This window comes from Eumetopias jubatus, unplaced genomic scaffold, assembly GCF_037043125.1.
Source record: "Eumetopias jubatus isolate StellerSeaLion01/CBP00866 unplaced genomic scaffold, mEumJub1_p1.0 scaffold_11, whole genome shotgun sequence".
Lineage (NCBI taxonomy): Eukaryota > Metazoa > Chordata > Mammalia > Carnivora > Otariidae > Eumetopias > Eumetopias jubatus.
Genome location: NW_028274817.1, coordinates 91384246 through 91396571, shown reverse-complemented (window position 1 = coordinate 91396571; position 12326 = coordinate 91384246). Strand labels below are relative to the sequence as shown.

The following is a 12326-nucleotide window of genomic DNA, read 5'->3' as shown; positions in this document are numbered from 1 at the left end:
TTTTGGGTTCTATACCTTTTTCACGTCTACTTGCTCCTGAGGTTGATACTAAGTGAAGTAATTTAAGAATTAACTTTTTATATAGGTAAATGCCAGTGTTGGCATTTAAAGTTCGCATTTTATCATCTTGGTCTATCTGATCATTATAATGCCTAATACTACTTTCTTCATGGTACTTAGGAATATTGATTTAAAATGTTATTTTTCTAAAATACAAAATTCATAAGCTGTTTTCTATGGTGAAATCTATGTTATTTTATTGTGGAGAAGCCTATTAGTTTTTCATTGATGACAAATCTGTATTCTAGGTAATCCTCCTCTTCCCAATCCTTTTGGTGATCCTAATTTATCACAACCTATAATGCCAATTCAGCAGAATGTGGCAGACATTTTATTTGTGAGAACAAGTTATGTGAAGAAAATCATTGAGGACTGCAGTAACTCAGAGGAAACTGTCAAATTGCTTCGTTTTTGCTGCTGGGAGAATCCTCAGTTCTCATCTACTGTCCTCGGTGAACTTCTCTGGCAGGTTAAAGACAATAAACATTCATATGTCTCTCTAATTTGATTTGTTATTCCTTTAAGTAAGTTATTCACTGGGTCTTTTCCTGTTTTTAGGTTGCATATTCCTACACTTACGAACTCCGACCCTATTTGGATCTGCTTTTGCAGATCTTACTGATTGAGGACTCCTGGCAGACTCACAGGTAGATCCTTGTTTTTACTTGCCCAACTTTTAAACTAACTGAAATTGCCAGTCAGCGCTTTTTTTTCCTCTCTTTTTCTTTTTTCTTTTTACTTCTTGGAGATGTAATAATGGTTTAACCTTAAAAGCTTACGAATTAATAAAAAGAACCCCCTTCCCTCACTTGATTTCACTTTTTATTTTTGCCCGTGCTAAATACTTCTGGCTTTCAATTTTTTTTTTTTTTTAAATTAAGGACAGCATAGGCTTTTTGTAAATATCTTAATTTCATTAATGATGTGCTAGGGTTATTTTAAGATAAGTTTCGTTTTAGAATAAGTCATATGAGGTCACATTTGGTTATCTAAAAATAGTCCTTAGGTAAGAAAGTACAGTCAGTTCCCGTTATTCATGGTAGCTATATTCTATAAAGTCGCTGTGAACACTGAATGAGGGAATGCGGAGCCATTGCTCCTAGGGGAAATACAGGGTTAGGTTCCTGCAAGTCTCTAGTTACATTTTTGTCAACCGATCTATCATAACCTTTTTCTAAATGTGTGTTTATCTTTTTAAAGACAGCTTACTTACCATACATTGCTGACTCCTCTAACAGTGAACTCACAATAACTTGTGTCTGAATAAAGCTTATTTAATGCAGTGTTTTCTCTACAAAGCCTTTTGGGGCTTACGAATACTAGGTAGCACTTCACTACACATTTGGGGGCCGTTTTAAACTATGAAATCAACAAAAAGCACAAAGTGTGGGAAGGGTTTCACTAAATAGCAAAAAGGACACTCCTTTGCAGTATGAGCTGAATCAAGCTGGGAACATACATGTTTGGTCCAAATTTTTTTCCACTCAGCACATGACCACCAAAGCGCCATGTATTTGCCATTACAAATAAAGTTTAGCAAGTAGACAAAATCACAAACACGGAATCTGTGAATAATGAACATCAAATTTAGTTTTTCAGTATATGAGAATTTGAGTGCAATTTTTTTTTTAAACTGAGGATATCCAGCATAACTATCCCTCAAGCTTCCTCCAGAATTCCTCCATCTCGTTTTTTGCCATAAAGTTTAATATATTATCTTTAATCCCAAGAATTCTAGGTGATGGTGAAGTATGGAATTAGTTGACAACTCTGCCAGATTTTATAACTTCCCTCCCCACATGAATGATAGTATAATACTTGATTTTCAGAAAGTTCAAAATTTATATATATATATGTTATGTCTGTCAATACAGTAATTAAAGCAGCAACTTGAAAGCAAGCTCTGTAACGACAAAATGCTTAAAACTTACAATTTTGAGTCTTAGTGCAGATTGCAAATGTCAGAATTCGTGAATATTTCCAAATTATCTCCAGAATTATCATAGATTTAAGTTGTATTAATGTAAAAATAGCATCAAACCAAAAATCAATTTTCATGAGACAGAAAGTTTAATAGTTCCCAAACTATAAGCATATATTTTGAGCACTGTCCAGTACCCTTCCCAATATGGTTTTATAGGATTTGAGACTTTTCTTAAAAGTTGTTTTTAGTTGTGCCTGGGTGGCTCAATTGGTTAAATGTCTGATTCTTGATTTTGGCTCAGGTCATGACCTCAGGGTTGTGAAATTGAGCCCTGCATCGGGCTCTGTGCTGGGCATGGAGCCTGCTCAAGATTCTCTCTCTTCCTCTCCCTTTGTCCTTCCCTCCCCCTAAAAAAGAAAAGTTGTTTTTAATGGAGTCTAACTTCCTCTTTTCATTTAAAAAATATTGTAAGCACTTAACAGCATTAAACCAGTTGGTTATATCGTAGCTCTCTTGATTCATTATAGCAAGCAATAATGGTAAGGGCACATGTGCTGGATTAAATATGGACAGTTGACTTTTGTGTAATGAGATTAGTAAGGTATTGTTATTATGAATCACTGGCCCAAGCTTGAAAATAACTTTCTCATAGTGAGCTTTTGGTTCATTCGATAAGCAGTGTTTGAATATTTATGGAGTATCTACCATGTGCTTGGCACTACCAGGCATTGGAGAACAAGGCAGGCAAAGATGATACAGATAAAAATAGTATTTGAAAACAGTTAAAACTAATGGGAAGAAAATGTGATGTGGCAGAAAGAATGGCTTAACACTTCATTATCACTTGACAAAACTGAAGGTAAAAACAATATACACTGAAGTGTTTCAGATTAAACAGCAAGAGGCTTGTATGATTGGTCTGAAATTAGTAAACCTTGCAGAATAGCTGGAGTCATGATTTCCAAACAAAAGATCTTATGAATGCATGCAATGTAAAAAAAGCTTGCATTTTGATTTGGAACATTTTATTAAATAAAATTTATGGTATATAAGGCTTTTGGTTTATTTTTAAATTATGGACTACACAGGTAATGTTCTTTATGGAGATAAAACTCACCATTTTAATCACTTTAAAGAATACAGTTCAGTGGCTTTTCGTACATTCACAATGTACAACCATTACCACTCTAATTCCAGAACATTTTCATCACTCCAAAAGGAAACCCCATACCCAATTAAGCAGTCACTCCTTAAATTTACCTCCCATCCCCCAGCAACCACTAATCTGCTCTGTCTCTATGGATTTGTCTGACCATAGGCTAGGCACAATGTCCAGATTTTGCCTGGGCACTTCAGATACATGGAATCATACAAAATGTCCTTTTGTGTTAGACATTTGGGTTGTTTTCTACCTTTTGGCAATTGTGAATAATGCTGCTGTGAACATTCATGTACATGTCATTTGTTTTTAAACATCTGTTTTCAATTCTCTTGGCTATACCTCAGTAGAATTGCAGGCAGGTAAATTTTTTATTATTTTTTGTAGTCAAATTGTAAAATGTTCGGGGCGCCTGGGTGGCTCAGTCGGTTAAGCCACTGCCTTCAGCTCGGGTCATGATCCTGGAGTCCCGGGATCGAGTCCCGCATCGGGCTCCCTGCTCGGCAGGGAGTCTGCTTCTCCCTCTGACCCTCCCCTCTCTCATGTTCTCTCTCTCTATCTCATTCTCTCTCTCAAATAAATAAATAAATCTTTAAAAAAAAAAATTGTAAAATGTTCATAATTTACCATTTTAGCCATTTTAAGTGTAAGATTCAGTGGCATTAAGTATATTCTCATAATACTATGTTACCGTCACCACCATCCATTTCCAGAACTTTTTCATTATCCCATACTGAAACTCTGTACCCATTAAACCATAACTCCCCATTCCCCTTTTCCCCCCACTCCTGGTAACTGTTATTTTTTCTTCGATTTTGCCTATTCTAAGTACCTCATATAGGTAGAATCATACAATATTTGTCCTCTTTTATCTGGCTTATTTTACTTAATGCCTTTTAAGACTCATGCGTGTTGTAGAGGCGCCTGGGTGGCTCAGTCAGTTAAGCGTGCAGTTCTTGATAGCTGCTTAGGTCATGATTTCTCAAGGTCATGAGATCAGCCCCACGTTGGGCTCCATGCTCAGCAGGGAGTCTGCTGGAGATTCTCTCCCTCTCCCTTTGCCCCCCACCCCTGCTCACTTGCTCACTCTCTAAAATAATAAATTTAAAAAAAAAAAAAACCTAATACACATTGTAGCATGTTTCTCAATTTCATTCCTTTTTAAGGCTGAATAATATTCCACTCTGTATATATACCACATTTTGTTTACTGGCAGGTGATGCTTTTAACACAAAGAAAACAGGCACAGTTTGCCCCTAAGAGTCCTTTTTTTAAATTGCTTATTGGGGAGAACAAGAAATCACTGATTATATATTATTCTGTTAGGCTTGGCAAGAACTGAAAGGAAATCATCGATCATTGGCCAATCAGCTATATTATAGTAATGGTGAAAATTGTTTTGCCATAGCTCATTATTAGAATTCAGGTTCGTTTTGTACTTCCAAATTATATCACCATTTCATAGTCACAGATTACTTACTTTCCGAAATGCAGTTTTATAAAAGGAACTGACTTGAAGCAAACTCTTAGGTACAGCAGTCATAAACTTAGTTGTTAGTTGACTTTGTCTGTATTACTCTTGGTGTCCTCAAATCACTTCTGGTAGTGTCTTTGAATTACATACCTAGCAAAATCATTTTGGATTGGTAACAAGTTGGTAAGAGCACACACTGCTAGGCGGCTGTATGACCTTGGGCAAGCTGTTTGACCTCTCTGCGCCCCTCTCCTTAACCTGTGCAGAGGCTCGATAACAGTACCTGCTGTCCAGCATTAGATGACATGACATCCAAGATCTTTATTGAGTGGCACATAGTGGGCACTCAGTTAATGTTGGCTGCTATTTGATTTTACAAGTTTTAATTTTATATTTGGTTCTTTTTCAGAATTCATAACGCACTTAAAGGAATCCCAGATGACCGAGATGGGCTGTTTGACACAATCCAGCGCTCTAAGAATCACTATCAAAAAAGAGCATACCAGTGTATAAAATGTATGGTAGCTCTTTTTAGCAATTGTCCTGTTGCTTACCAGATTCTGCAGGTGAGTGTTTTTTCTTACAATTTTGTAGAAGTCTGAATCAGAATTAGGGATTCCATTTTAAAGAAAAGAATAAGAATTTGGAGTTACTATATTTTAAGTTAACTTTAAGAAGTATTCCAAAACCTTTTCCATACATGGTTTTATTTTCTTTTGAAGGGCAACGGAGATCTTAAAAGAAAGTGGACCTGGGCAGTGGAATGGCTTGGAGATGAACTTGAAAGACGACCATACACCGGCAACCCTCAGTACACTTACAACAACTGGTCTCCTCCAGTGCAGAGCAATGAAACATCAAATGGTTATTTCTTGGAGAGATCACATAGTGCTAGGATGACACTTGCAAAAGCTTGTGAACTCTGTCCAGAGGAGGTAAAAAAAGAAAAAAAATGGAAGAAAGCAATTTGTTACTTTATAGGCCAGTGTTTATGTATTAATGATAATATCAAAGAAATTTTGTTTAGGTTTTGTTTGCTTTAGTGTTTACTATATGTAATCTTAAGTTAATGAGAAAGCCTTTTAGAGAAATTTCTGAAACTGTCTGAAATGTAGTCTTTCTGAAGAGAACCCAAATCAGGTTTTTTCATGTTTCAATTTGTCTTCTGTAGAAGGAAACTTGTGAGTCAGTTTTGTAGGTTTTTAAAATTTTATTTCAAATACAAAAAACTCAAACATGAATTTGCCTACATAATTGTTTATTTTTAAATATTTAAAATTAGGAGCCAGATGACCAAGATGCCCCAGATGAGCATGAGTCACCTCCACCTGAAGATGCCCCATTATACCCCCATTCACCTGGATCTCAGTATCAACAGGTAAATAGGGGTTGGTTTGTGTTTTTATCCCCTAGAACCAATTTTTATGCTTTATTTAAAGAATGGCTGAATTTTTTGTTGTGACTGCAAAGTAATAAAGGGATTATCAAGACTACCTTTAGAGCATGAACAAAAGAGGAATGGCTGGGGCAGGGTCACGATGGGATGTGTTTGAACTTCCCCCTATGGTGTTTTCCTGGTCAAATAGGTGCCTGTCATTTGTACTCAGACTTAGTAAAACTGTGGCAGTTGAGGTCAACATAAAATGATAATATTTAGTACAAAGGATTAGGACATTTCCTGTTAGGCTGAATCTGCAAATGGATTCCAAAGACTTGAAGATGTGGCAATGAAGGAAATTGTTCTTGGTTACGTAGCCTAACTAAGACTTCAGTGACACTCAAGATTGTTGAAAAATATCAAGGATTTGATAGATTGCTGTAAAATTTCCTGTAAGATGAGTAAATAAAATTTAGATAACCTTTCTAAAACCCAGAGGTGACTAATTCAGATCTTTTGAGGCAGTGATGCTCAAATTTGAACAAGCATCAAAATCCCCTGGTGCGGACGCCTAAGTCGCTCAGTCGGTTAAATGTCTGCCTTCAACTCAGGTCATGATCCCAGGGTCCTGGGATCGAGTCCCACATTGGGCTCCCTGCTCAGCGGGGAGCCTCCTTCTCCCCCTGCCCCTCCCCCTGCTCATGTTTTCTCTCTCTCAAATAAATAAAATCTTTAAAAAAAAAAAAAAAAAAAATCCCCTGGTAGGCTTGTTCCAATACAGATTGCAAGTTTCTGATTCATTTAGGTCTGGGGTGGAACCAGAAAATCTACATTTCTTTCCCAGGTAATTGATGCTGCTGCTAGTCTGGAAGCCATACTTTCAGAACCATTATTTAAGACATTCTTATATTTCAGGATGGAGGGGTGCCTGGGTGGCTCAGCTGGTTAAGAGTCCAACTCTCGGGGGAGACGAACCATTAGAGACGATGGACTCTGAAAAACAGGCTGAGGGTTCTAGAGGGGAAGGGGGTGGGGGGATGGGTTAGCCTGGTGATGGGAATTGAAGAGGGCACATTCTGCGTGGAGCACTGGGTGTTAAGCACAAACAATGAATCATGGAACACTACATCAAAAACTAACGATGTGATGTATGTTGATTAACATAACAATAAAAATTATTTTAAAAAGTCCAACTCTTGATCTCAGCTCAGGTCTTGATCTTAGGGTTGTGAGTTCAAGCCCAAGTTGGGCTCCAGATTGGGCGTGGAGCCTACTTTAAAAGGCCGGGGGGGTGGAAATAGAAGCATACTCAATAATTAGAAAATGCATATTCAACATATTTTCATAATACAAATTATAGAAAGACCTAAAATCTTATTGACTGGTGGGAATGTACAGAAAAATGAGGGTTCATGGGTTTAAAGGGTTAAGAAATGAAATTTACAAGGAAGAAACTTACCTTGGCCCTGAGAAAGCTCATATATTAATCATGCCTGGCTCGTCCATGTTTCTTTAATACTGTATTTTCATTAGCACCATTCTGTTAAAGGTTGTTGCTAATGCAGATCTCATATGACCACAATCAGTCAGATTTGTCATTATCATATAGAAGCTTTCCAGGTGCTTGAAAGAGTCAGAATAAATGTGTTCTAACTCACAAATCATATTGTGAGTGTTTTTGACAATAAACAATAACAGGCTGTAATCCCTTATTTGTTGGACTTAGGTCTAAATGATTTGGGGCACTAAAAATCACTTCAGGTAAAGATTTATACAGATCTACACTGCTTTTGTTTGGGGTTTCGGGGTTTGCATTTAGGCTTTTTTTTTTTTTTAAGATTTTATTTATTTCAGAGAGTGAGAGCATAAGCAGGGGGAGCAATAGAGGGAGAGGGAGAAGCAGACTCCCCACTGAGCAGGGAGCCCAGTGTGGAACCTGGATCCCAGCACCCTGAGATCATGATCTGAGCTGAAGGCAGACGCTTAACCAACTGAGCCACCCAGGTGTCCCTAGCTTTCCTCTTTGAAACGAATTTGTTTTTTCTTTCTCACCATTAGCCTAAGGATATTTACTCTTTGTAAGTTCCGGGAATAAAAGAAATGTTTATGTGTCCACAGATTTTAGCCCATGATTTTAAAGTTTACTATATGAAAAGTTTTAACATCGATCTCTCCTCCCCTCTCAGAATAACCATGTGCATGGACAGCCATATACAGGCCCAGCAGCACATCACATGAACAACCCTCAGAGAACTGGCCAACGAGCACAAGAAAATTATGAAGGCAGTGAAGAAGTATCCCCACCTCAGACGAAGGATCAATGAAATGCACATAACTAACTGGTTCCATCAAGACTGTGCACCCAGGCCTTACAGTCCAACCTTTTTCTGTGTCTGGCTAATAATTTAAAACTAGAAAAACTATTCCTAATCATAACATGGAGTGGAGAGTTTATTCACTGTCTTATCTGCAGAAATTTGCTGTCAATATATAACCCGCCTGCAGTGGAAAGTGTATAGTGTTTTGTAATAAATGGCCTGATGCTAATGTGTAAATGGCAAAGGTGTATATAGTATATTAATGTTTGACTGTTAATTCTTAAGCAAGAAACTTTTCTTGAGGAGACTCACAGATCTACAAAAACTACAAGTTAATTTTCTTGTTCTACCCACTGCACTCTGCAACCAGTGTTGCCTGCCTCGTGGCAGTTGGATCTACTCCTTTACAAAAAAAAAAATAAACCAACAGCAACAAAACAGAGCCCATCCATGTCAACCACACCAATAGTTTCATGTTAATTCTTTGCCACTGGAGTCAGTTTTACTATGAGCAATGATGTAAGGCTGGTAACCTTTAAATTATTTGGTTGATGTGGACAATTGGTGATGTAACATTGTTTCTAGATCTTTTTCATTGCCTTTTTAATTCTGATATTAGGTTTAATCACTTTGAAGCTATAGTTATGCTGTAACATTTAGCATGGCTTCACACCAGGTTAGTGTAGCCAATGAGGAAAAAAATTACCATAATGACAGCAGTTGTCCCAGTGTGACAGCTGATTTGCTCAGAGCTTTTCCTTCTTACACGTAGAATATAAATATAAAACAAGGGGAGAAATGTGATATGATAAACAGGCGGTTTTCAGTTACACACATGTTGCTTATGTCTGATGTTTGACAGTTCGATCTCTGGGTGGGATAAAGAAATTTAAGTATCAGTAATGGGAATTTTTAAAGATTTAAAACAAATATGCAAAAATTTGCTATGCCAGGATGCTTGGAGCATAATAGAAGACTGTATTTGGTGTGCTTGTTTTGTTTCTTTGGTAGAGCTTATTAGGTGAATCTTCTAAAACTTTCCTTCTGCTGGACCCCAGTGAAGTGGAAGTCACCAGAATCCCACAGTACTTGGAGCACCACTGCACCAAGATGTCTAGCTGAGTTTCTGCTCGAGGCACAGTTTTACTTGAAAGCAAGAATTGTCCTAGCTCCTTTTCCATTATTCCAAAACTTTGAATGTTCAAAGCAGGGTCTTGATTAAAAAGGAAACTAGTGGTTAGTCAATCTAATTGAGGTATCATAATTTCAGCATAAACATTTAATTAAAGATAAGGAACTCATCAGTTAATACTGTATTTAAAAGAGAATTGGTAACTTGAATGTGTGTAATTTTTGGAACCTGTCTAAAAACCAAATACCCCTGCAGATACAGTCCACCCTATTCTATTTAAATATTTTGCTGTTTTATTTTATAGAAATTATTTTGCTGAATTCACAAATAGAATTTGATTTACGAAGAACTTTTTGTCCTGTGGTGTGTTTTTGGTTTTGTTTTTGGGTTGGTTTTTTGTTTTTTGGTTGTTTTTTTTTCTTTTTTTCCTTTTTTTGTCTTTTTTTTTTTGAGGACTGCATAATAAAATTCTGTGCATAGCATGCTTAGGCATGACACTGAATTCAGGAGTTCAGTCACATCGAGTTTTTGTGCACAGAAAGATTTGACCTTTGGCCCTTGACTAAAGATTTAGAGAAAACAGGATGTTGACACTGTAAAAGTTTCCTAACATAATCTTGTACTTTTTGTATGTTTTTTATATACATGTATATTTAATGAGCACAAGCTTGGTTGTATTTTTTACAATTTAGTTAATAGGAAAATGTTTTGTCAAAAAGGCTATAGTTGGAACTGAACAAAGCAGAAACAAAATTGAGAATTGCTTTATTTTGTGATTAAAAGGGGCAGGTATTTAAGATAAAGCTTTGGGTATCTTATTTGCAGTACTCTATAGTCCATTTGTGCTTCTAGGTTTTATGTAATAGGAAATTTTGACACCAGACAGATCCTGTTTTTACCTTAAGTATATTACATCTGAGTTTAACTTTGAGCAAAAGTCCTACACTTTGCAGTTCCAGTTGGTAGTTTGAGTTCCTCAATTCCAGGCCTCTTTAGCAATGAGCAAAATAGGTTAACTTTATTTGGACAATTTGCTATCCTTAAATACACCTTCTCACCAGATGAGGAGAGGTGGTTTTTGTATTTCCTGCTCCTTAACAAAGTATGTGATGTACTTAATTTAAAAACTTTAATGACTTCCTAAACACGAAAAACTTGACATTTGAAAAGGCTGTGAATTTTTCTCCTTGGAGGGAGATCCCATCTTGGTTGCTTTGAATTGACAATTCCCCTTGTGCCAGGTGAGGGCTTGTGAATCCTTTTCCCTCCATTTGTGGAAGAGCCGTCTGTGTTGTGCCCAGGATCGAGGGAAAGTGAACAGGGAGATTTATTTTTGTTTGTGTGAATTGTTTTCTCTAACTTCTTAAGCAAGCATAGCGGAAATTTTAAGGCGCATGTTATTGTAAGCAACATGGTGGTGTTGAGGTTTTTTTCTGAACATCAGTGGCACATTTTAAACTTCCAAGTCTTCAAAGTGCCTATCTTTAATTCTCCCTCAACTGATTTCTTGAGCCATATATATAATTCCTACTTTAAATGTTTGTTTCAGAATCACTAGTCTTCCTTTCAAAGAAATACCCCCCAGGATTCTAAATGGCATGATAACTTCATAGAAGACCATAGAATCTGTTAACGTAAAGACTAAAGCTATTTTTCATTGTTAATCTGTGAACAAGGGCTTTGCCCTGTTGGATCGAAGTATTTCCGTGCACAACTTGGTAAAAACCATATCGCTGCTGTTTCTAAGCCCTCCACCAACCAAATTTTCATGCTCGGCATTGTAGAGGCAGAAATAACATAATTTCCCAACCTTGTGTCTTTTAGCTATTATATATACAAATTTAGAATTAAAATGTTTTATATTTTTTTCATGATTAACTTTTATTAGTGAATGATAAGTATTTAATCCTAGTAGTGGTTAAAAAGAAGAGGAGCCTTTTTTTATTGAAATTACGTTTGTAAATGAAAGCAACAGTCTGTGAATTTTCTGATGACTACTCCAACAAAATGGTTCCTTTTACTTTTTCTTGGTATTTTTCCAGCTTCTCTTCTCCCACGAACTCTTACTTTGCTGAATTTTGTGGTTAATTTGGTGGATATATCCTGCCTTATTTAGAATTCTAACTGGATAAGAAAATTGCCTTTTCCTTATAAGAAGTGCCCAACTTTGTCTGTCTCTAGCTGGAAGGTACTACATACTGCAGAGAAAGGAAAACATCCTCCTTCCCGCCCCACCCCACCCCGTTTTTTGTGTTACTAAGAAAAAAAATCAGTACTGGTTTTATAGTAGTGCTCAACCAAAATTGGTCCTGCACCTACATGAGTGTTTAGTGTTTAAAAATAAGGTTTTGGGTGTGATACATCACTACAAAAAGTGCTAAATGTATTAAGAACTTGCTGCCGACTGTATAACAATTATTTTACATTTGCAGAAATGTAGCGCTTTTCCTCCAGATTCATAGGTGTAAGAAAAAAGGGGGAAACGTGCACCATGTTTTAAACTTGCAAATGATTTTTTTTTTGAGATCCAGATTCCCCAAAGGAAATTCACCACCCAGATCACACACTTCTCAGCCTTTTACAAGCCAACAGACTGAAGATTGTCCACAGTTCCTAAGATTTAGCACATATACAAAAATAAAACTTTATAAATTAAATTTCGGCTTTCCCTTTTATTTATTAAAATATATCTAAACAGGTAATTTAGAGGTGTAATAGATTTAATGGGAACTTAAAAAGGGAAGTGTTTACAAATAGGAATTTGGCCCTCCTTTTGTATCTCCAAAGTATATTCACATCTAAGCAGTTCAAAAATTGAGTTGTGATCTAATTGCTGACTTAACAGTTCAGTCTAAAATGGAGACTTGGCAAACACTCTGGT

At 36.6% G+C, this 12326-nt stretch overlaps 1 protein-coding gene across 5 annotated transcripts in view; it reads left to right on the top strand.

Annotated features, from left to right (window-relative positions):
• USP9X (ubiquitin specific peptidase 9 X-linked) overlaps positions 1-12102 on the top strand; it is a 156911-nt gene extending 144809 nt beyond the window's left edge. For all 5 annotated transcript variants that reach the window (XM_028113337.2, XM_028113338.2, XM_028113336.2 and 2 more), the window contains exons 40-45: positions 309-529; positions 619-707; positions 5027-5183; positions 5340-5552; positions 5900-5995; positions 8182-12102. In XM_028113337.2, coding sequence (XP_027969138.1) covers positions 309-529; positions 619-707; positions 5027-5183; positions 5340-5552; positions 5900-5995; positions 8182-8319 — 914 coding nt within the window. In that variant the 3' untranslated portion in view covers positions 8320-12102. The remainder of the gene's footprint in view (positions 1-308; positions 530-618; positions 708-5026; positions 5184-5339; positions 5553-5899; positions 5996-8181) is intronic.
• The last annotated feature ends 224 nt before the right edge of the window (positions 12103-12326 follow it).